This window comes from Lipotes vexillifer, unplaced genomic scaffold, assembly GCF_000442215.2.
Source record: "Lipotes vexillifer unplaced genomic scaffold, Lipotes_vexillifer_v1.1 scaffold43, whole genome shotgun sequence".
Taxonomy (NCBI): domain Eukaryota; kingdom Metazoa; phylum Chordata; class Mammalia; order Artiodactyla; family Lipotidae; genus Lipotes; species Lipotes vexillifer.
This window is the reverse complement of record NW_006770037.1, coordinates 1230508-1256412: the sequence shown is the minus strand read 5'-3', so window position 1 is coordinate 1256412 and position 25905 is coordinate 1230508. Positions and strand designations below refer to the sequence as shown.

At 34.8% G+C, this 25905-nt stretch overlaps 1 protein-coding gene across 3 annotated transcripts in view; it reads left to right on the top strand.

Annotated features, from left to right (window-relative positions):
- Positions 1-24838, top strand: part of DDHD1 (DDHD domain containing 1) — a 90328-nt gene extending 65490 nt beyond the window's left edge. For 2 of the 3 annotated variants that reach the window (XM_007445965.1, XM_007445964.1), the window contains 7 exons: positions 45-151; positions 7118-7380; positions 9249-9324; positions 12526-12675; positions 15057-15309; positions 16326-16517; positions 24170-24838. In XM_007445965.1, coding sequence (XP_007446027.1) covers positions 45-151; positions 7118-7380; positions 9249-9324; positions 12526-12675; positions 15057-15309; positions 16326-16517; positions 24170-24351 — 1223 coding nt within the window. In that variant the 3' untranslated portion in view covers positions 24352-24838. Of the gene's footprint in view, positions 1-44; positions 152-7117; positions 7381-9248; positions 9325-12525; positions 12676-15056; positions 15310-16325; positions 16518-19106; positions 19191-24169 lie in introns of all 3 variants that reach the window. The other variant, XM_007445963.1, reaches the window with a different exon arrangement.
- Positions 24839-25905: the final 1067 nt, after the last annotated feature.

Genomic DNA, 25905 nt, shown 5'->3' with positions numbered 1-25905 from the left:
TAAAATGAATCTTCTCTAAGTTTAATTTTTTTTTTAACTTGTAGACACTGTTGATTCCATTACTCCAGACAAAGTGCGAGGTTTAAGGGATATGTTAAATAGCAGTGCAATGGACATAATGTATTATACTAGCCCACTTTATAGAGATGAAGTAAGTATCATGGTTATCTTATTGCTGTTGGGTATTTTTTTGAGTGATAACATGTGTCCTGAATTTTAACATTTTATGTTCTTTTTTTACAAGCAAGTGAGAAATTATAGGAATCCATTAATCTATAAATAGCCTGTATTTCATAGTGCATTTGAAGTCTTAAACTGCACACTGGGATGCTTAATAAAATGGGTAACCTTGGAAGTGAGAGGTTGGTTAGAAAATAGCTCTTTGAAAAATAACAGTTTTCATAAGTCTGATTAGTAATATCTATGAGTATTATCCTCACAAAAGAGCTTTTTAAAAAATATTTATTTATTCACTTGGCTGTGTCAGGTCTTAGCTGCGGCATGCAGGATCTTTCATTGTGTCACACGGGCTCATCGTTGTGGTGTGCGGGCTCTCTAGTTGTGGCACGCAGGCTCTAGAGCGTGCAGGCTTAGTTGCCCAGACCAGGGGTCGAACCCATGTCCCCTGCATTGGAAGGCAGATTCTTGACCACTGGACCACCAGGGAAGTCCCACAAAAGAGTTTTAAACACTTAGAAATGTCCTTCAAGTGTTTTTGTATATAAAAGACTTGCTTTTATTGTGTCATTTTTATAGTGGATTTGTGTAGTTTTCAAATGGTAATTTTGCTCATGCATCACAAAGATAACCCTAAAGGGGGGCGGATGGGGACGGTAGGTGAAGGGAGATAGTTTATTCAGAGGGATGAGGGAATCTCTACCAATGCAATTTATCACTTTATTGGTAACAGAAAAAGAATTTTGTTTCATGGGAATAACCACATTAATTACCTAACATGTATTAACTTGTTTAATCCTTACCCTATGAAGTAGATATGATTAGTATCTTCATTTGAAGGTAAAGAAACTAGTACAAGGAGTAATTACCAGTAGAGTGGCTCTGCTGCTCTGTGCTACTCCAAGCCAATCCGTTGCTGATTTTGTTCATTCAGAGTCATTCCCTAACTTAATCCAGGATATCTTTTACATATCGACAGAAATATGTTTGGTTAGTTGCCACAGAAAATTCCTTCTCTTCCAACTACCATCCCCTTAGGATTTTTCTTTATTCCTCTTTCTATATCCCCTCATTGCCATATACCAGTATTGGGCAAGATCTGCCTTGATCTGATTGAGAACAAACAGTAAAAGGAGCTACAAGGAGAATTACTATTCTGGGCTTAATTCTAACCAAAAAGGAAGGCCTAGTCGGTGAAATAGAACACTTAATAATTTCCACGTTCATACTCCTTTATAGTGAACAATGGGCATCGTTAGATATGCTCTAAAGGTTAGAACACTGAACTATAGTATTGCAAGTAAACCAGGGGGGGGGGGGGAGGAAAGAGAAGGGCTGAGAGCATATTACTATACACACACACACACACACACACGCATGCACGCGCGCGCACGCGCGCGCGCGCCCATGCACACATGGTTGGTAATACTCCTAAAACGGTATCCTGAATCTTCAAGGCTAAAATGTGCTGAGTCATGTCCCCCAAAAGTAATAAGTGCTTTTTTAAAACTTTAAGTTGGCGTTAATATCCAGAAAAACTAAAAAGAGAAAAGTGCCAGACTCAGACGTCTGGCCATTGGTGAATGATGACTGAGAAAGTGATCACTTTTTATTTTGCTCTTATAGTCAAAGATAATTTTCCTCAGAATGGAATTGAATAAACCAGATAGATATTCAGTAGGAAAAGGGAACTGATCGTTAAGATAAATGAAATGGAAGGAGAACACCCAGTGTTTTAAATTAGTTGGTTTTTTGATCCAGTTGAATTTCATGGAAAAGCACTGAGAATTGTGTCTGAGATTCACCAGCAATCTTCAGCAATGTATCCCAAACATCCCTAATTAGAACAGTCACTTGTGGTGCTCATTAAAAATGCAGGCAAAAAAAGAACCCCATGAGGGGCATTGGAATTGAGGGTATTAATGTGAATTTATGATTTTGAAAATAAGTCAGTGTATGTAGATAACATCTATATATTTAAGCATATATGCTTAAGCACAGAAGTATATATATGCATATATTTCCTACCTCTGTCTGCTGAAAGGGCCAAGAAGCAGACACCCCAATCCAATGAGCATACCTAGCACCCAGATCTTTGCCTCTAGTATTTTTATTCTCCACTAAGAAAAAGTAGAGTTCCTTGGAAAAATGGCTGATTCCAGGGCTGGGGCAGGACAGGTCCAAGTCAAAGCTGGAAGAATTTGTTTTGACAGAAAGTAGAAAAATGCTCCAAAGAATGATGAAGCAAGACACAAGGACATAATAGTCAAATTAAAGAAGCATATCCCACTGACCAAATCTGGAACAATTTGAGCACCAAAATAATTAATTATTACTTATTGTAAGGAATTACTAATAGTACTTTTGTAGAATTATAATAAGGATAATGTACTAAGGAATTCTAAATCACTGAAAAATTTGTAAGTCTTTATCAATGATAAATAGATAAACAAATTGGGAAGAAGGGAGGTCCTTTGCTTCAGTAGGATGCCAAGGGCCTACTAATAAATGCGGAAGGAATGCTGGAGTTGGAAAGTCTAATTTTGCAGCCGTCACGGTAGGATCAGGTAGGGGAGAGGACTGGGCAAGAATCATCAGTGGATGCTAAAATGAGGGCAGATTTTTTGATGAGGAACAGAATATTTGCATGGTCTTAAAGTGTATCCTCTCAGGCTGCTTTTAGTTTAGAAAATAAAGGTATACAGTGGAGAGAAATCAAGCAACAACTTTATGGGGTGTTCCTGAGGGACACCCAGAGAAGGACACAGCATTATTTATGCAGTATTCCAATTATGAGGAAGCATCAGACAAACATAAAATGAGGAAGTTGTAATAAAAAAGTAGGAATGAGACTGTATTCTTTTAAAATGTTGATATAATAAAAGAGAAAGAATGGCTGTGGAAAATGTTCCAGATAGAGAAGATTAAAGAGATGTGATAGCTAATTATAATATCTCATCCTAGACTGTATCCTGTACTGGATCGGGGGAAATGCTACAAAGGATAATATTAGATCAACTGGCAAAATTAAAATGTGAATGGTAGACTAGATTAGATGAAATATATCAAAGTGAATTATGAAGTTGATAACAGCACTATGATTGTAGAAGAGAATATTCCTAGTCTTAGGAAATATACACTGGAGTATTTGGGGGTAAAGGACCATGACATATGTAATATATCCTTAAATGGTTCACAAAAAAGTTGTGTGTGTGTTACAGAAACAGAACAAATGATAAGGCAAATAGGAGGAAATGCTAACATTAGGTGAATTTTGGTTAAAGCCTATGTGAGGATCTTTGTACTATTTTTATTTTGCAACATTTTATAAATTTGAAATTACTCCCAAATAAAAAGTTAAGAAAAAAACTAAAAAATACTTTCACAGGTCCCTCTGGAGATCCTGATTCAGTGGGTCTGAGATAGAACCTGTGAATTTGTGTTTTTAACAGTTCCCCAGGTGATAACATCAGAGAAGTTTGGGAACATTGCTTAAGGCATTGTGAAGAACAAAAGAAAATAAAAGAAAAACTTAGTGAGAAGTGGGCAAAAATTGTTCTTATTCTTTGAAAAGGAAAGCTGATTTTGCGAGTCAAAGTCCATTTAACACAAGGTTGGTGTTAGGCAATATTTAGACTAAATTATTTTTCAACAATATGTTTCCTAAGGGAAGTAGTGATAAGTAACAGCCAGCAGGGGTTCTGTAGGATTGTCATGCCTGGTGAATTAACCTTGTTAGGTTTATTTGATAGGCATAAATAAGAGCCTTTTTTCTCTTCCCCTCAACCTTTGGAGTCAAATAGATGCAGATTCAAAACCAGCCACTTAACTAGCTTAGATCAAATTTCTCACTTTCTCAGCTTCCTCACTTATATAATGGACATAAAATACCTAGTTGATAAAGATTGTCATGAGGATCAAAGATATTATGATATATAAATTCCTTGTGCTTAGATTTTCAAGTTGTAATTAAGTATATATCTGTCTTTATATATTTCAAGGGCTACAATTTAAAAAAAAAAAAAAAAACGGGATAGACTTACTCTGTTAATTCTAGAAAGTAAAATAAGGATCCGTGAATTGAAAATACAGAAAGGGACATGTTTGGTTACTAATGAAGAACTGTGTTATAAGCAAAACTGCCTTAAAAATACAGAAGTGTTACAATGAAAAAATTTGTAAACAATGTAAGGTGATGGATTTTAACTAAACTTACTGTGATAATCATTTCACAATATACACCTATATCACATCATTACACTGTACACCTTAAACTTAAACAGTCTATCTCAATTATATCTCAGTAAAAGGGGGGGGGGGGGGAATTTTTTTTAAATAGAAGTGACCACTTCTGGATGAAGATACTCACAGGGGTGGATGCTGAGCTCCTTATCCCTTAAGAGGGGTGTTACTGAAGAGACTTTTATCTTCACAGCAGTTTAAGTTAGATCATCTCTAAGGCCCCTTTTCACTCAAGTTTCTGAGATGCACATGGGAGGACCCTAATTAGTGATTGTGCACTAAAAAGCTGTGCTTAGGGAAAAAGTTTTATGTATCAGTCAGTACTTCTCAGGCCATACTTTCTGAGGACCAGTTCTTTAAAAAGAAACTAACTCCATTCTATCAAGACATCATCAGAGAGCCTTTGGCTCTTTCTTCAACCCTAAATAAAGTAACATGAAAAATCCAGAGAGAACTGTATATCTTTTGTACATCTGAACTCTCTTTTCAATGGCTTTTAAAAATGAAGAACTTTAAAGAGAATTGTCATGGCCCTATCTTGCCATTGTTATTTGAAAATTGTTTAACTGATGTATATGACTAAAACTCTCTAAATTACTTTTTCTCATTAAAATTTCCTGCAACAGGGAGAAGGATAAATGACTAATTATATTCTTCAGCCCTATTTTGGGTGTTTGGATTCTCTCTTGAAGCTGCCGGGGTTTTTTCCTCTTCGGTTGACTTTCTTCATAAATTTTAATTTGGGGGCAGTGGTTATGAGAATTAGAAACTTTTAAACTTTTGAAGAGCCATCCAATGCCTGCGTATGTAAGAGGTTAGCTGAACTGATTAGATAATATTGTAGAATTAATAAAATTAAGATCACAGGGTATATCATTAATCTTGGTTCAGATATCCCAAATGAATATAGTTGGTCACAAAGGGATCGAGTGTTTCTATTCTTACATGGTAGGAGTCTTAAAATCAAGGCCTTCAAAAGTAAAAACTATTAACAAATGTTGCTTTTAAAGGAATTTATTTTATTGGAACATTAGCTTTTTCTACACCTCCCTTCATGTAGATTATAAATCAGGAAAATAACAAAATTTTAAGGGTTGGTTCATATTCTTATCACAGCCAAGTCCAAAGCATTACATTATAGCTCCCTTTGAAAAGAGCATGTAATTTGATATCACACTGCCTATTTCTTAAATTCTGTTGACTAGAATTACCTACAACCCATGTCTTGGGAGATTTTAATATGCATTTGCCACTAGTGTGGTCCCCAGAACTGCTGAGTCTGAAACTCTGGGATGGAGCCCAGCAATCTGTATTTAACAAGCCCTCCAGACCCAATACATGGTTTCAATAGCTTTAACCAGTCCTCAGTATTGCAGTGTAGAGCTCTGTGATGTCAGCAATCAGAAAGAACATTGCACCTTCATTCATGTCACTGCTAACCCAGCCAAGCATGAATGCTCAAATAATTTCCAGTTTGTATCTGCTAAAGAATGTTCAGTGAAACCTAGTGGAGGCTAAAGATTGAAAATGGAAGCAGTATATAATTAATGTTTGTTTGTCTGAATAACAGCTGACATATTAAGAAGGACTGAAGTGAGAAATTGAATATCAGGCAGTAATTTTATAACTAAATAGTAGTAAGCAATGATAGGAAGAGGAGAGGACTGCCTTAAAAGTCAGGTCAGGGCCCCGTATCAATGAATTTGAGTAACAAAAGAACCTTGTTCTTCCTACTTCATAGAATATCTCAGTAATATGTGTTAAAGCTAAATTTCAAGAAAGCAGTTTTAGAAAGAAAAATGGCTATGATACTCTCCACATTATTAACCTCTAAACCTTAAAAAAGTCCTGCTTTTTAAAAACAACTTTTTGCTCTTATCTATATTACCAACTTAGTGGGAATTTTGGAATATCAAGTAGATCAACATAAGCTTTTTCTTTTGTCACACAATGGGCTTTCGTTACATTACTCTTATCTAAATGCATAAAGTGGGACTTCCTGGCAGTGCAGTGGTTAAGACTTCACCTTCCAATGCAGGTGGGGTGCAGGTTCCATCCCTGGTCGGGGAGCTAAGATCCCACATGCCTCACAGCCAAAACACCAAAACATTTTAAAAAAAAACACCAAAACATTAAAAAAAAAAAAAAAAAAAAGCAATATTGTAACAATTTCAATGAAGACTTTAAAAATGCTCTACATCAAAAAAAAATCTTTAAAAGAATGCATAAAGTAATAGTATATATATGTTGCATATACAATATGTTAGTAACCCTGTTACCATAAACTCAGATATTCTTTTCATAAAACTGTGGCTTAAAAACTACAAGGTACAAGACTTTAGAATTGCATATGAGTCCATTGCAATGAAGAAGAAATATCCAGGACTCTTTGGAAATCTACTAGAATCTGCATGGAACTTTTTTTTAAATCTCTGGAACTGCTGGCTTAAGTAATTGGTTTAAGGACTATGAAAGGATCTGTGTGGGTAACATCTGCCTTTATTCTTTAGTGTTGATATGGATTATAATATTACATATACCTTTACTTCATTTCCTGTAGGGTTCTGAGTTAATTTTAATAACCTAGATATATTTGGCCAGTAATGTGTGTTTTTCTTCCTTAGTGTATTTGAGTTTAGAAATAAAGTTTATAGTAGTCAGTGATTACTCTAATTTGATGTTTTCTTGTTTCAAACAGCTAGTTAAAGGGCTTCAGCAAGAGCTGAACCGATTATATTCCCTTTTCTGTTCTCGGAATCCAGACTTTGAAGAAAAAGGGGGTAAAGTCTCAATAGTGTCACATTCCTTGGGATGTGTAATCACTTATGACATAATGACTGGCTGGAATCCAGTTCGACTCTATGAACAGTTGTTGCAGAAGGAAGAAGAGTTGCCTGATGAACAATGGATGAGCTATGAAGAACGTCATCTTCTTGATGAGCTCTATATAACTAAACAACGGTAAAATACCCTAATCTCTTAAAAGAATTTAAAATGTCTTCATGGAATCACTGGACTTCTTAGGTGAAAACTTAAGATTTTCATAATAAAGAAAAAAATACATTGTTTCGGGTACAAAGATTATTGAATAACATGCCTAATCAAGCTAGAGACTTAATTTACATACTAATTAGGTGTTTTCCTATAGCATGGAATGAATTATTCTTCCATCTTCCTCTTTTTCCTTCTGTCTTTTCTTCACAGTTTATTAGGAGTGAAATCTAAAACTTATTCCAAGCTGAGTCACTTTGTAGAATCCTTACTGAAAATGTTTACTAGCTTGTAATCCTTCGTAGTTACTAATTCGTAGAGTTACTAATCTTAGAGATGGGCCTTTACCTTTCTTATTATTCTGAAAATAATTTTAAAGCCCTTTTTTTGTTGACAAATATATTTTTGACAGATTTTATAGTTATCATTTGCAGCCTTCCTGATACTATCTTTTGTTTTTGTTTTGTTTTTTTAAAAGAAGATGTTGGGGGTAGGAGTTTATTAATTAATTAATTTATTTTTGCTGTGTTAGGTCTTCGTTTCTGTGCGAGGGCTTTCTCTAGTTGCAGCAAGGGGGGCCACTCTTCATCGTGGTGCGCGGGCCTCTCACTATCACGGCCTCTCTTGTTGCTGAGCACACGCTCCAGACGTGCAGGCTCAGTAGCTGTGGCTCACAGGCCCAGTTGCTCTGCGGCTGGGCCCTCCCAGACCAGGATCCTCCCGGATCAGGGCTCGAACCCGTGTCCCCAGCATTGGCAGGCGGATTCTCAACCACTGCGCCACCAGGGAAGCCCCTGATACTATCTTTTAATTCTTTGCTACATTCCTATCTTCATCTTTAGTTACATGCTCTTTTGTTCTCTTAATGATCATGATTGATTCTAATAGAACAGTGAAAAGTCACTCATTTTGATAGTTAGCATTATATAAAAACAACCAATTTAGCTGACTTAAATTTTCACTCAGGAAGCGTTGAACTTATTTTTGTCTTATAGAAGTTGTCTAAGGATTTCATTTAGAATTTTATTAAGTACCATAGGAAAAATACATAAACTTTTTAGTGTCAGAAATAATTGTTTGTTTTGAAAGAAAATGTCATGTTGGCAAGCCTCAGAGCCATATTGTAGACATAAAATCCAGTAAAACAAATTTAACAGACTTAGATACAGAACATTGTAATAGGAAAAAGTTGATATAACCCAAATGTTCATCAGCAGAGGAAGGTTAAACTGTGGTTTATCTGTATGATGGACAATTACACAGTTGCTGTAAAGACTGAAGTAGGTCAGGAGACAAGTGAAAAGATTGCTAAGATTCATTATTAACTGTAGAAGAAGGAAAGATATAGAATAGTGTATGTGGTATGAACACTTGCTGTGTTTTTTTTTTAAAGGTGTATATATGCTTGTATGTGCCTCACATTTTACTAAAGGTTTCCCCAAAAAAGCTATTAACAGCATGTATTGGAAGAATAGGGGTACTTTTACTAATTATTTCATAAACTTTTTGTTTTAGCCTTTTTTTTTTTTTTTTTTTTTTTTTCTGGCCGCTCCACACGGCTTATGGGATCTTAATTTCCCAGCCAGAGATCAGACCCGTGCCCCCTGCTTTGGAAGTGCGGAGTCTTAACCACTGGACTGCCAGGGAAGTCCCTTCATAAACTTTTAGACTTTCTGTACTACAGCAGGTACATTTATTAAATTCTGTCAATAAGGATTAATTTGAGGGATTGGATGATGGGTCATTATTTTCTTCTTTATGCTTAGTGAACTGGTAAACATCTAATACTTATGAAATTATAAATATGAATGTGTACATAATCTCATACTCCTTTCTAGGCTGAGAGACATAGAAGAACAGCTACATGGATTGAAGGCATCATCTATGACACAAACACCTGCCTTAAAATTTAAGGTAAGGAAAGACAGGTGATATTTTCATTGTTGATCTCAGGTTTTTTTTCAAACATCATTTGAAGCATGATGTTAGGGTTCAAATGAAATCCTAATTATTCTTTCAAATGAATTTTTTTTTTTTTGACACTTACAGTCTGTTGGACACTGCTGGTTTCTGGGTTTCACTAAGAATGGACAGGCTGGTTTCCTAGCCCTCAAAATATGTAACACAGTGTTACTGGGTCTATTAGCAGTATAAAGAATGATGTATGCATAAGAAGGAGGTTTAATTTTGCCTTTAAATGTTTACAAATGAATGACATTTTTACTTAATCTCAGTAAATTGGATATTGCCAAGTAGAGGAAAGGAGAAATGCTGCTCTGTTCTTGAAAGAAACAGCATAAACAAAGGCGTGGAGGGATATACCTTCATAGTACGTCCAAGAAACACCAAATAATCTTAAATTAGTGAGAAAAGAAAAACAGAGACAGATCTGGTAAATATCTAATATTTAGAATTTAACAAATCTCTGTGACCAACTAGTGGTATGTGGTAAGAAAAATAACTGGAATTATATCAGTGATGATTCCAGGGATGGAAAGCTGACATTTTAATCAGTAAGAAGTGTATGATAAAAGTACAAGATGAGGTGCATGCAGTTAGTTTGGAGCAAAGTGAGCAAACCAGTTTGGCTAGAATATACAGGATAAAGGGCATGGAGGCTGTAGGAAAGCAGGAAGAGCTAGAAAAAGAGACCTTATGTTTGATATGGGCGGAATAGAGCTGTCTAAAGCAATGGTTTAGAAGAATAAAAAGTTGCAGAGAGACATTGACATTGACCTGACCATTGGAGAAGACACAGCCTATACCTGAATAACAATTTGTTTGCAGTGTTAAATGGAACATGACGTAAGTTTCCTAATACTCATTTCCAGTTGAATATATGCCCATGTCTAGTGTACTATATTGTTTGTTCTTGATATCTTTTATCATGGGAACTTAACATACAGATTAAGCGATGGAATGATGCAAAAATTCTTATTGAATCTATCTCTGTGACTTATAAAGGTTTTTTTTTTTTAACTTATACATTTAAAAGTCATATGGTAAAGTTATAAGATACATTTAAAAGCCATAAGGGTGGGAGGGAGATGCAAGAGGGAAGAGATATGCGGATATATGTGTATATATATAGCCGATTCACTTTGTTATAAAGCGGAAGCTAACACACCATTGTAAAGCAGTTATACTCCAATAAAGATGTTAAAATATAATAATAAAAATAAAAGCCATAAGAGCATGGTCTTTGGAGTCACCCCCCACCTGGAATTTGAGTTCCATCTCTACCACCATTATTATATATAATCAATGTTAAATATGTAGAATTGATCTGATAGTAAAAGTAAACTCTTCTATTTCATGTCCTGGGTTTTGTACTAGAGAGTTGAGTACAATCCACTAAGTATATTATTATCTCAAAATTCAGTTATCACATTACCAGAATCGATGCCCTATAATTGTGTATCCTTCTAATACATAGTCATGTAGTCTAATAATATGAATTTTTAATTTAATTACTTATAGAGAAAAAATATAGAAATCTGAAATTTAGAAAGTAATATATGATGAATTAGCAAGTTAATATTTAGTACTCCCGAGTTCTAAAAGAAACAGGTCTTTTTATGCCTGTTAAGTGGCAGATGGATTTACTTTCATAAATAAAATGTTAGATTTGTCACACATTACCATTGAACTTTCAAAAGAGGAAAAAAATGTCAACAAACATTGGTCTAGAGAGTGGGAAGCTTTGGTTGTGATCATGAGGCTTTGACACTAACTAGTTATGTAACATTAGCCAAATCAAAATCAGTTAACATCTCTGAATTCATCTGTTTATTCATCTCTAGATGAGGCAGTTAGACTAAATGTCTAAAGCTCTTCTTCACCTTTAAAATTATTTGATGGATATAGATAACACTAAAGCAGTCGTTACTCTTATCTGAGAGAGAATAATTCCTTTGTGTGTCTACCAAACTGCAAACCAATCATAAACAAAGAAAGAAAAGTTGGCTTATCCAATTCTTTATTTCTTGTCTTAAATTCTCAATTACCTGTTAGGTATGTTACAGATACCTCAAACTAATTATGAACAAAAACATGATTTACTTAGAGTATCTGTTACAATTAATGGATTAATTAATATCTTCCCAGTCAGCCAGACCCAAATCTTGTGAATTGCCTCTGGCACTTTCCTTATCCCCATCTCCATTCATTCATGTTGATTCCATCCTAATCTCTCAAATTTCCATTTCTGAATGGAACAGCTTGTCCTCCTGGGTGCAGATTATCTTTTGCCTAAACTCTTTCAACAGTTTTCTAACTTGTCTCCAAGTCACTAGCCTCTTAATTTTCCAGTTCATTCACAAGCTGCTACCAGATTTACTAACCTCCTAAAACATGGGTCAAATCCTATTGTCTTTCACTACCTGTAAAATAAATTAAGCCCAACTCTTTTAGTCAAACAGTCAATGTTCTGTACATTCTCATTCCAAGCTACATTTTCCCCACACTCAATTTTCAACCATATCAGGTTATTTTTATTCTCTAAATTAAACCAGTTTCTTTCCTCCCTCTGCTTTAGTTCATGTGGTTCTATCAGTATGGAATATCCTTCCAGCCCCAGTATATCCCAACCCCAACTTTGGAACTTTGGAAATCCTTTTCATCTTTTATGGCCAGTGCAAATGCTTCCTCCTTTGTAAAGCCCTCAAAGTTGGGATTAATTATTCCTTTGTCTACTCTCCTGTAGCACGCTTTCCCTCTATTATGCACTATTTAATTCTGCCTCTCCCGCAGGATTGTAAACTCTGAGTGCAGAAGCTCTGCCTTATTGGTCTTTATATGTTTTAGAATACCTAATATACTATTACTTTACACAAAATAGTAGCTTAATAAATCTTCCTTCTCCTTATTCTCATTCTTCATTTTCTATTAGATTTAAAGATAATGAAGTTGCTCCTGGATAGACTGTTTAGAATAATTAATGGTTGTTATATAGTTAATAAGTAATGCAGATACCATCTAGACAAAGCTCATTTAAAAAGATATATATTTGGAGATAAATTTATTATTTGTATTTTACCATATATTATGTTGTGCCCAAATTCTTTGAAAAACACTTCACTACTTTTAAAATTTAGGATGACTTTATCATTGTAGGTTGAAAATTTCTTCTGTATGGGATCCCCGCTGGCAGTTTTTTTGGCATTGCGTGGCATCCGCCCAGGAAACACTGGAAGTCAAGACCATATTTTGCCCAGAGAGATTTGTAACCGATTACTAAACATTTTTCATCCAACAGATCCAGTGGTGAGTTGCAAATATGGACATTTATCTCTCAATATTAAATTTTTCCTAAGAGACTCTGTAAGAAATCTTTCAAGGTACTGCTGAATTTATGAGAAAGTGTTTATTTACAGACATCTCTCGTAGATACTGCGTTTTTTTACAAACAAGGTTTGTGGCTACCCTGCATTGAGTAAGTCTATTGGTGCCATTTTTCCAACAGCATTAGTTTTTAATTAAGGTATGTATGTTGTTATTTTAGACATAATGCTGTGGCACATTTAACAGATATAGTGTAAACTTAACTTTCATATGCACTGGGAAACTAAAAAATTTGTGTGATTTACTTTATTGCAGTGATCTGGAACCAAACCTGCGGTATCTCCAAGATGTGCCTTTATCTGTTACATTTGCATGAGTTCATATTTTTAAAATATTTGTTCTTTGATTAGTTTAGGGATCAGGAAATAAAATACCTTAAAGATGTTCTGTTTATGTTGTATTTGTAGGATGAAAGCATAATGTAAAAATATTATCTTTAGACAATTAATCCAAAAGACAGGAGTCATCTGGACTTTCAAACCCTAACCAGTTGTAATACCAATAATGTAGCAACCATAAATTTTAAAAATCTCACTTTAAATACTTTTTTCTCTAAAGTATGCTGCAACATTGAAATGTGATTGGTAGATCCTCTTAGAAATGAAAATATTTAAATATTATGTATTAAACATAGAAAAGTGGAAGAATTTATTTTAGTTTGATGGAATTATGACATTTTGGATTTTTACATTCTCTGTATGTTTGTACTGTAAATAAATTTTTTAATGTAAATACTCCTAGGATCTGTCTGCATCCAGGTAAACAGTTTAATGCCAAGTATGATTTTTGGATGAGAAAAATTCTCCCTTAAATCCTCTTGGGGACAAGGCTAGATATAACTAGATTTAAGACAAACTATTTTAAATAGCATTTATTCTCTGAAAAATAGCTTTATATAATTCTATAAAGTCTTTTAAAAGATCTTTAGCTAGTACCAAAGAAATATAACATTGACTAAACACCAGAATTTTAGAAAATTTCTCATATGTTAAAGAATCAAAATGGTTATATTTAAGAAATTTCACTAAAATGGAATCTAGTATTAAATTCAGATACTGACTGCGCGATCTTGGCCAGCTCACTTCTGAGACTATTTCTTATCTGTATGATGCAGATGATAATATTTTACCTCATAGGGTTATTAGGATTAAGTAAAACATGTGCAAAACACCCAGTTAGACCTTGAGTATTTTGTTAATATGCATTCATTTAACTCACTCTCCTATAACTTGAAAGTGAACTTGAGATCATAGGTGAACTCTAAACTTTCAGTATATACCCTATACTTTGTACTTTGTACATCTTAAACTTTGTTATTCAGTTGGCCCTTGAACAACTCGGGGGTTGGGGTACACCCTGTGCTCAGTCAAGAATTGGGGTGTAACTTTACAGGAAGCCCTCTGTATCCACGGTTCCGCATCCACAGATTCAACCAACTGCAGATCATGTAGTGCTGTAACATGTAATTATGGGGGAAAAAAATCCATGAATAAGTGGGCCCACACAGTTCAAACCTGTGTTGTTCAAGGGTCAGCTGTATTATAAAGGAGGGTTCCAAACTCATTATTACAAATTATTTTTATTATTCCTTTTATAGTTCTTCTGTGAAAAAATTTTTTTAAATAGCTTATGTCAGAATTGTGCTAGGCAGTTATCTATTCTTCCCAACATCCTTGTGAGGTAGTAGGAAGTGTTATCTCCTTTCTATAGCTCAGGAAACTGAGGCTCTGAGACCTTGTGACTTGGTGAGTGTCATATAGTTAATAAGTGATAGAGGCCAGAATATGAACTCGGGGAATTCTGATGCCAAGTCCATTGCCTTTTCTGCTATATCATCCCTACTTCACATTAGACAAATTGTCTTATACCATCATCTAGTGTTCGTTACTATATTAATCTACTTAAAAGTAGGGTTTACTGGGAGCTTAGATATTAAAAATTGACCTTATTTGCTGTGTTCCAGGTTACTGTTTACTGCTTCAGTTTTGTTTGTGAGACTAATATAAATCTAATTGCTAGATGATATTAGAACATAATAAAAATGAATATTTCTCTGAAAAACAAATTAATGGGCACTATTAGCCTAGACTAATTGTTTTTTTATAGTCTCATCAAGGATCTATAATTAGACAGACTACATATTATTAACAGTGAAGAAATAAGAGCGCATGTTAAGAATATCAGGTTTTTAAACATTTGCTAAGGTCTACTGAGCATGCAATAAAATAAGAATGAACAGTTTACTAAAATCCAAGCATTGTACCTTAATGTTTTGTTTCTTTGAATTTTTTTTTTAAATCAAGGCTTATAGATTAGAACCGTTAATACTGAAACACTACAGCAACATTTCACCAGTCCAGATCCACTGGTATAATACTTCCAATCCTCTACCTTATGAGTATATGAAGCCAAGCTTTCTTCACCCAGCAAAAGAACCTACCTCAATTTCAGACAGTGAAGGCATTTCAACAATACCAAGCCCTGTGACTTCACCAGTCTTGTCCCGCCGACACTATGGGGAATCTATAACAAATATAGGCAAAGCAAGCATATTAGGTAACTTCTTTTCAGTATTCCTTATCAATGAATTTAAGCACTTTTATATAGACATTAAATTTTAAGTACTTGGAAATACTCTCTGTATTACAAAACATCCAACAGTTAATCCTCATGGTTAGTGTTAACCACCTTCTCACTGTTCATATTTGAGGGCAAAAGCCCTAAAGTTCTCTTAATTAGATCAGATCCTGTAGTTAAAGAATATGAGATAGCTGGATGCACAAAAGAAGATCGGGGAATCAAGTCCCTCATTTTAATCTTGGCCCCATCACTTACTGTGAGATCTTGGGAAGTCACGTAGTTTTTAATGCTCTGCTTCCTCATCCATGAAATGAGGGAGTGCTTGAGTACTAAGGGTGCCCCTGCCGACCAGTTCTCTGATCCCCGTCCTAAAAGTCTCTCGAAATATGTGTCCTTCCTGAGGACAACAAGGGTATTTAATTTCTGTTTGAATGATCTCCAGTACCAGCCACAATGGTGTAGCGCCAGAGTTCAGTTCTGTGCCACTTTAGTTTGTCCATTGCTTTTGGTTACAAGTTGCCTTATTAGTATAAAATGCCACAAGATGGCACTATAAAAAGGCTTTATCTGCTGGACTCATTGATATTTGACTTCGTCATAAAGATTGTTTATTCATAGCTTTTTATAACATATCCACTTAACCTCAGGAGTAAGCATATCAATAGTGAATATATGCCCATGTGAATGGCATGGTTCTTTTATTAACATTTTTAATCTTACGAAATACTTTAAAGAACAATGATCACGAATAAAATAGAATCTTTGTTCCTTTGTAAGCTATATTCCTGGAGTCTGTACAACTCTTACTCTATTCAACACCATTTTTATTTAGAAACCTACAATATAAATTGTAATTTTCTTATGTACCCACTCTGGAAAAATGTGACTAGGGCTTAGTCCCTCTGCCAGCTGGCTGTAAATATGGGTGGTGCTCTTTAGCCTGGTGTGTGGTGTAATTCAGCAGAATGACTGCCCTGTTTTGTGAAATGTAGGGGCTGCGAGCATTGGAAAGGGACTTGGAGGAATGTTGTTCTCAAGGTTCGGACGTTCATCTGCATCACAGCCATCTGAGGCATCAAGGGACTCTGTGGAAGACGAGAAGAAGCCGGTTGCCTCACCTCCCACGTCCACTGTGGCAACGCAGACCCTTGCACATAGCAGTTCTGGCTTTCTTGACTCTGCATGTTAGTTCATACTGTTCTTTACAAGTTTACACCGTTCCTTTTTAAAATGTGCGGAGCACAAAGGGTTAGGATATTAACACTAGCAGTCAACTCTTAATCTAACGCCTGCCTTAGCTTTTAAAGAAACAATGCTTTTTCTTCTACTTAAATTTTTAGGAATAATCCCTAGGTAAATGCATTTTTACTCTCTGCGTTGGTGAATTAAGTAAAGAGCATTAATAATTAGGGCCTTGTGGCACAGAGGTGTTACACATCAAGCATAAAACAAATCTCTTTGTGGTAAGCACTCCCTGATTTTTCTAAAGTGGTTTCTTTTTTTAATATGTCTTCTCAGCCTTAAAAATTCATGTAGTTGCTTCAAACCTATGCTGTATTTACTCTTGATACTTTTTAAAACTGCTATGCCAAAGCTGTCCTGGTGCTAATCCCTCAGTTCCCTTCATCCAACCGAATTATAAAACCTTAAGAGCTTTAATTGTATTGGATCCACTGTATCGCTTCCAATCCTATCCCAGCTACCTTGTATAAAATAGATACTCAAGAAATGAGTGAATGAAAGGATAATTATACTGGACTTATATTAGAATGGAGCTTTATTTAATTTTTTCCAGTGGATTTATAAGGTCTAAACTCTTGAATAGTTGTGAAACACTAATACACTTAGTATATATTTACTTCCAAGGATGTAAACTTGAACCTTATTTTTAAACGTCCAGTAAAATAAGACTAATAAGTCAAGTCCTAGTTTTCCATTGACTTACATAAGGAAATGTTGACTCTGAAACTAGCTACTTCCTTTCTGTAACTATAGCAAGAAAATTTTATTTTCTTCCTCTAAAAATCCTTAAACGTTTCATTTCAGATACTTAGAGCCTTGTTTTCTTACTGTGTCTGCTACTCTGAATTTTAAAACAACCAGCATTCATTGCCATGCGACAGTCCTAGGGGCTGGATCTTTCTCCAGAGTCACCTCCACTCCATGATGAATTATCCTAGCCATTTCTGAGTTGGACTTTCCTATTTGGGCCAATTCCATTTTTTTACCTTAATCCTATCTATGTCAGACTCTGAGTACTAAAAATTTTATAATTGCAAGCTTTTTGAACACTGCCTAGAAAATTCATTTCAGATTTTGATATTTGTACAAAATTCATAGTTTTCTTATAAGAGTTCCTATACTATTGCTGACTTAAACTCTCACTTCTGCTTACTATCAGAAATGAGATTGTGAAATACAAAATTCTGTTATAACATGCAGATGTCAAAAGAAAACTAAACTTCTGAGGAAAAATAACTTCAAAGAATTTTGTAAAATGGCAGGTAAAAAGTCACAATTCCTTGTAAAGTTAATGCACAGCAATGATGCTAGTAAACATTAGGGTGAACGAGGGAACAAGAAGAGCAGGGTATTTTGAGCCCAAGAGACGGGGTAATGAAGACATACAGAGAGAAGTCTATAGGGTCTGAGAGAAGAAACCTATCTTTTAGTTTTTCTACTATTTAACATAGAAATTTCAAAGTGATAATAAAGAAGAAAGCTATTTCTTCTTCCAGTACAAGTGAGTAGAGATGCTTAGCTGTATTGCATTATTATATTTTAATATCTTAACAGAATATGTTTTCTGTCATTCTAGCATATAAATTTTTGTTGGTCCTAATGGTAAATTACTTGCCAACTGTAGACTCAACTAACTGTGAGCTAATCATGATTTCTTAGTTATATGTATTCATCTTTAGATACAGATTTTAAAAGCCCAACTTTTAAAATTGGACCACTACTACAGGAGAATTACGCCTTTTAAATCAAATCCCCAAGATTCACCTTACTAATTCTTTGACTTGCTTCAGTAATACACTCTTCTGTGTAATCCTGATTTAGACAAATTTCTTAAGTCATAATTGCTATTTTGGCTATATGTTGCAAATCATAAAACCTTTCTTCCTTAAGTCTTCTTTCTGGAATTTGGTCACTGTGATTAGGTGATTCTGGCTTCCTTTCTTCCTTCCTTCCTTTCTGCTCACATTTGATTGCCTCAGTTCTTCTCGATAACCTTCATTCTGAAGCTATCGGCTTTGATTCTCTTGCTTTTTGAGGGTAAGATGGACACGGACTGTGAATTCATGATCAATCAGGTTTCTCTCTTTGAAGATTTAGTGTTGTCAGTTGAAACCATCTTATTGACATCAATTTGAAGCATCTTATATAGCTACTCTTCGTTTCTTTTGAAAAGTATAGGCTTATTTCCAGTGGTTTTACTGTTTCTTGTACTCCCCTGTGTTTGTAACATATTATGAAAAGAATCTGTTTCTTTTAGCATTGTTTTGCCTCTAGGTTAGAACTTAAATGAACTATACATTTGGGAGATATTTGGGTGTTAACAGATTATGACATTATATTTCAGAGTTAATTATGCTTACATTTTCCATGAAAGAGCTCTTCACAAAAACCAACGTGTGTACTTTTTTATGTATGCTAGGTTTAATCAGCTTATTTGGGAGTATTGTTCTAACTTTTGGCCACTGCATCACTGAAGGCCATTTGTAACCATCAGCCAACACTTTACAGCATCTTGTGTTTTTTTTTCACAGATTTCAGACTTCAAGAATCGTTCTTTAATCTCCCACAACTTCTTTTTCCGGAAAATGTAATGCAGAATAAAGATAATACCCTCGGTATGGTATATGTCAGGAATAGCATTCAGAGCACTATGAAAATGATCTACTTAGATTTCTCCTGCTCATTGAAAAATTGGATCAGTTCTATGAGATCAGCTTGAATGTTACCATTAATAGACTATTTTATATGTATTCTCTTCCTGTATTTTCTAATATTAAATATAGTGGTCCAGAAACCCCCGAGTATTGATTAGACCCTTAATGTGCTAAAATATATGATACTCCTATATGCTTCTACAAAGGAACCTTTTAGAGAGGGGAGAAAAGCATGAGGCCATTCTCTTTCTCCTCTATTGCCCTACAGCCTTCAAAGAGATTCAGTATTCTTTTCATGTAATATACTTAAAAGGATTTCATAGTATAAAGGATTTTATCATTTCTAATTATTTCAGATATTAATAACACTTCCCCTAGGGCTGTTGGTATGCCATAACTGATACTGATTTCAACACAAATATTTAATGTTCTTTAGAGGTGTAGGTTCGCTTTGAAAAAATTATTATTGGATGTAAGAGATATTTTTAGTCTCTTAATTTTCAGCAGATTCAAAATGTATCAGTAAAGATTAATCGTAGCAGTTTAAAATTATTTTCATCATTAACTTCTCATTCCTTTTTTTATAGCTTCTTTCTCTTTCCTTTTTTTTAAATATCGAACTTTACCTTTAACAAAAAAATAAGTTACAGGTGTTTCCTTGGATTTTTTAACCATATCTAATTTTATAATTTCTGTATTTATAATTGCTAATTTTCATGCATTTTTTCTATATATATTTTTTTTAAATCTTACTTGGTAATAGATTCCAAAACGTGTTTCAGCATAACAAGCTGATTTGGGTTTTGGGCTCTATAACAGCAGTTTATGTTGATCTAACTCAGTGAAATCCCCTCAAGAAATGATCTTATATAAGTCTTCTCTCTGGTCCCTGTTCATGTAATGGTCACTTCCATCGAGAAATAATTGATGTGTGCTTTTTGCATACTTAGTTGGAGAAAGGAAAATTAATCCACTCATACATTTGTCCTACATTCAAGTAGTCCTTTTTATTCACTACCTTAAAACCATCCCAGCTACCCAAGCAATTAGACCACTAATCATGATTGCACCACACTGATCTGATTCAGATGGTATTATGTATATGGCTTCTATTTTCTCTTTTCCTGTTTTTATTCATTCAACAATTTTACCATGAGCCAAGTAGGTAGTCACTAGAAAAGATACCAAAGATGAAACAGATTTCAGTGCTGCCCATAAAGATTTTAAATGCTGGTGTGGAAGTTACATATTTTTTAGAGGGCATATATTCTAGTAGGGAAGGTAGATAACTACAGGAATAATTATAATATATGACAGAATGTGATGAGCCACATAACAGAGAAACAGGTAAAGGCCTCTGACAGTTCTAAGGAAAGAGAAAATGATTTAACCTGGAGAAATCAAAAAATGCTTTGCGGAAGTAGGATTTGGACAAGCAAAGATGAAGAGACAGTACAGAGAGAATAAACAGCATAAGCAGAAACACAGAGGTGGGAAGCACAGAGTATGTAGAGAACCAGAAGTTAGTTTTGAGGAGAACTAAGGATGAATGGAAGTGAGTAGTTCTGAATATGATCAGGAACATTTCTCCAACCAGATGGTAGAGGATCCAATAAATCTGGGCATCTCCAGGAGTTTCTTTATATTCAACCCATGAGCCTATATTTACACAAATAGCCCATCTGTTGTCAAATGTTAGGTATATGAAAGTCTTTCAGGGTATATTAGTGTCGGGAAATTTGGGGGTTAGAAATGACAACTGATTATAAAACTCATTATGGAGCTTTATTTTTTTCAAATAAAGGATGGTTAGAGAATATTCTTAAATATATTTGAAGCTATGATAAGTCACAAAATGTAAATATTCTTTGGATGTCAAACACCTAAGCACATGAAATATATAGTCGCTCTGAGGCAGCACAAAAATAAGAAGACATAATTTATCAAGAACTCTGAGCACAATCTTTCTTATTGCAAATGAATCTTTCACCAGTCATTTGGAAACCCAGTTTCCTTTACCTAGTACTTTAAGTGGTTTTCTTGGTATCTACCTGAAGCAAAAAATCATGCAATTATGACCATAATTGTTATTTACAAATAAGATAACTTAAGATTCATTAAGTTTTTGAAAATTTCTCTCCAGGGAAGTTAAGACACTCCCATTAAATAGAAGAAACCTGTCTAGTTAGTACACATTATAATAGTAAGATGGTGACTTTCTATTCATATATTTTACTTTACAACACCATAATCCATGTTGACAGGCCCTGTGCACAAAAGAATTCTCTGCTGAAAGCACAGTGCAAATTGTTGATGATTGTTAAAAGCCAACAACCTTTTTTTTTTTTTCATTTTTACCTCTCTTTAATTGTTCAGGAATCTCATTTTTTTTTTTTTTTTTTTTTACCTCCCTTTAATTGTTCAGGAATCCCATTTTTTTTTTTTTTTTTTTTGTAGATAGAGGAATTTTAGCACTTAGGCACTCAAGAGAGAGAAAGAAGGACAAAGTGATGATTTTATGTTCTCCTTTCTTTTTGACCTAACTCAGTGAGAGAAACTCGGAAAAAACTACTAACCTGTATGGTGCCACCCCTTCTTGATATGTTAACAATGAGAAAGTGGGTCCAAGGCAACTCCGTGTAGATTTGGGCCAACTTTGGCCAAGAGCACATCTCATAGCACGTATATTGATGGAATAGTGCAGCCATGTAGTAACCCCACTCCCTTGGGAATTCTGTGATCTACAGAAAGGGGGAAGATGAGACATAGGCCCTCTTCATCCATCCATCCACCTGCAAAACCAACACAAATGTGAGGTCAGCTGCAATGGCAGCCAGACTACTGGGGTAAACCTTTTAAGGAAGATGAGAGGCTAAAATGGGTTCATCAGGTACAAGCTGGCTACCTAATTCCCATTTTGATGGGGACAGCCTACAGATAAATAGAAAGGGATAGGGAGGGGCAATCTAGTTAGTGACACTTATTGAAGATCCTCTGGGTGATGAGAAGTACAAGGGCATATAATATAATGGAACAATAAATTTATCATTTGCGTTTATAGTATATGAAAGGCAGTGTTGCACAGTAATAGCATATTAAGAATAAATTTCAGGGACATAAAATCAAAGTGGAGCCAAATAACACTAGTTGAAAATCTCCCTTTCTTTGACTTTAAGACAACAGTTCAACCTAAGACTTGGACTAGGAAGACATTCTACAGTGGCATTTAAAAGTGAATTCTTAGAAGTAACTTGGTGTGAGCTTCACCAATTTTACTGTGTATGTTTCCCATCTCTTCTGTTTTTCCTCTTATTTCTCCTTTTTTTTCTTTATAACTAACTTCACCTTGACTCCTCTTCATTGTGCTCGAGAATTCATGTCCTCTTTTCATCTTCCTGTCTGTTGTGCCAGAATGTACCTACCAATTTAACACAAATGTCCCATGGAATACAAAAGATAAAAAATTAAGACATTACTATCCTACAGTTCCACATGTGGCTTTCAACTATTTCTTATTATGGATTAGCTTATCATAATTTAAATGAGAAAAATACTTTGTATTTTGTTTTTAAAAAAACTTTGTAAAAAGCCTATGTTGATATATTTCATGGGGTTTTATAACCTAACTGGGTATTTATGCTGTTTAAGTGTAAACCTTATCTAAAAATGTATAGATATTTTCTGACATTCTTTGTCAGAAAAGCACAATTGAATAGAAAAATAACGACTGTAAATGCATTTTTAAATCACCAAATGGTATTGTCACAAAATACCTGTTTAAAATAAGCGTTAGCTAAACATTTATGTGAAATCATTCTCTAAAATGATGTGATTTCCTATATGCAACTACCAAATTTCCAGGGTAAAGCAAAACCCAACTTTTTCTCCCACCTCCTTAGTTTTTGCCAGTTTTTACTTTTCACATCTGCTGGTACTCTGAACAAAGAGCAGACTTTGAGTGTCTGAATAGTAGTGATTTCGGTGCTTTTCATTTTTAAGACAGACCCTTCAAAATATTGTATGGCTCATTGACAGTTTTAAAGGAGTTCCTGAAGATCAAATTATCGTTTTCTAAGTGTTTTATCTCTAAGGATTTGTTAGATGAACCGATCGCAATCTTAGAGCCTTGATTTGGTAAGGTGGTTTTTCTCTAACACGTATTGCAGGGACTTTCTGTGTGTTTAGAAAAGACGAGTGAATTCACTGAATTGTTTGAAGACAGCACTGTTATAAAATGAAATCCTTCCTCTCAAGAATTACCATTGTTCCTCCCAGTTTAACTTTCCTGGCCACCTAGTGGATTCTTTTATTGAACAAACATTTAATGAGCGTGTATGTCCCAGGTGCATGTTAGGCCCTGCTGACAGGATAGAGACTAGGGTGTGTCGTGGCTGCCTTTGAGGAATTCAGCCAAGTGGAGAGGAAAACGTGGTAGGACTGTAATAGATGTTATCTTCCAGCATGTCTCCCTGAGCCAGTTGATGTAGAGGGCCTCCCCAATGAAGGAGCCTTTGAGTGCCCTGTTGCACTCCGGCAGGCATTGTTACGTGTAAGCCTGGCCCATCATTCTGCAAGAAGGCTGTTTGCCTTATTTTACAGATTAGGCACAAAGATTAAATGGGAAAGCCAGCATTTGAGCCCACTTTCTTTATTCCAAATATACTGTGTGATACCAAGCGAGGTTTTTGTTTTCTTGCTTTATTATTCCATATTGACCTGAGCACACAAAGGAAAGGGTTCACCAAATAGAATCCTGAGCTGCTGAGGCTCTTGAGTATTTTTTCCTGTAAGATTAGAGTGGAAAGTCACTTTTTAAAAATTAGTAATAATAATTAGGAGAGTCACTTCTATTTGGTAAATTTTTATTCTCAACTCTAGTAAGTCTATATAGAACCAATCTTGTAATACTTATTAATTTGTTTGACTTCTTTTCTTTTTAGTGGAATTGGATCACAGAATTGATTTTGAACTCAGAGAAGGCCTTGTGGAGAGCCGCTATTGGTCAGCTGTCACATCGCACACTGCCTATTGGTCGTCCTTGGATGTTGCCCTCTTTCTTTTGACCTTCATGTACAAACATGAGCACGATAATAGTGCAAAGCCCAACTTTGATCCAGTCTGAACTGTTGAAGGACATTAATGGCCCCAGACTGATTTTTTTCTGTTAAAATATATGTGTCAACATATGGAGGTTTCAGGTTTGAGTATGTTTCACTTTTGTTTAGGGTAAGAAATATTTGAATTTAGAAGCACTTTATTTTACTTTAAAAAACAAAGCAAATGTTCAGTCCGAAAAAAGTTATTTATAGTTTTCATCATTTTAAGTATGAGTCTGACAGAACCCCCTGCAGAGAATCAAGCAAGGCCTGGAAGTAAGGACTTGGGTGGACTGCAAGGTTATAGATCACAATCTAATTTCTCCCAAATATAAAGGCATATTAATGGGTTGAATCTAATGTATTAACCAAAATATATTATAAATCTAAAATGATCAAGGTCCAGGGTATTCTACATAAAGATCACAAGGTGGTATCATTGTTTTCGATTTCCATGAAAGCTTCCATTTCCACAATTTCTTTGAAACATGAGTGTAACAGATTTTAAATGTTTTGAATTTAACTTGTTTAGAAAAACTAATGCTAAAATAGAAACAACATTTTAACTATTGTATTTATAGTTCATTACCTCTGACTAATTGTTTTATGTCAATGTATGAAACATTACATTTTTTTAAATGTTTCCTTTGAACAATTAAGAACCACATTTATTTTCTATAGTGTTAAGACCCTTTTTTCTCAGAACTCCATCTTTGTACTCTTCAGATGAATATATAGACACTGTGGCATACTTTCAGCATTTTTTTCATTAAAAAGTTGTAGTTTTACACAAATAACACTAGTTCAATTATTTTGAAAAAAAAATGAACTTTTTATTATGTCCCATGTACCGCAGAGAAAGCTAAAGTTTTCTAAACTTGACATGGAATACTCCATAATGGGTACATTTAATAAACTTTACTGGAAAATTAGTAAACTTCTTTGGAGTAGGGAGTATGACAACTAAATTTTAAGTATATAAGCATCTGTGTGCCAAACAATTAACATATAAAAAGGGGATGGAGTGCCACTAACAAATTTTATTTTTAAAGTGTTTAAGGAATCGTAATTGAGACATAGACACAATAGTTCAGGATTCTGGGGCATTGAAAGAGTTTCCTCAGCTGTAATTTTTTCCACAGTGCTTTTCATCTGAGGAGCTCAAAGTGCTTCGCGATTTAATAATCTATGTAGTAGCTTCTTGAGGTAAGTAAATGAGTGTTATTCTCATGTTACATGTTAGTACACTAAGGCACCAAAACATTTAAAGTGCCTTGATTACAGAGCAAATCAGAGCTCAGACTGAAGACAGACCATATTCTTTTATGTGCTGTTCATTGACTGATAATTCACATGTGACCTCTTGTTTTGCAAACAGTAATAATAACAGAAGTTGCAATTCATAATTTGGAGAAATGACTGTGAAGCCAGTACTTTACCCTACTCGTCATATACATTCTTGGGTTCTCACACTCAAAGGAGGAGGAGTTACTTAGAGGGGATCAGTAGCCATCTCTGCCACAACCAACCCATACTTCTGAGAGGCTTCCACTGGGTTCCACTTAAGGTGCTGTCTTTGC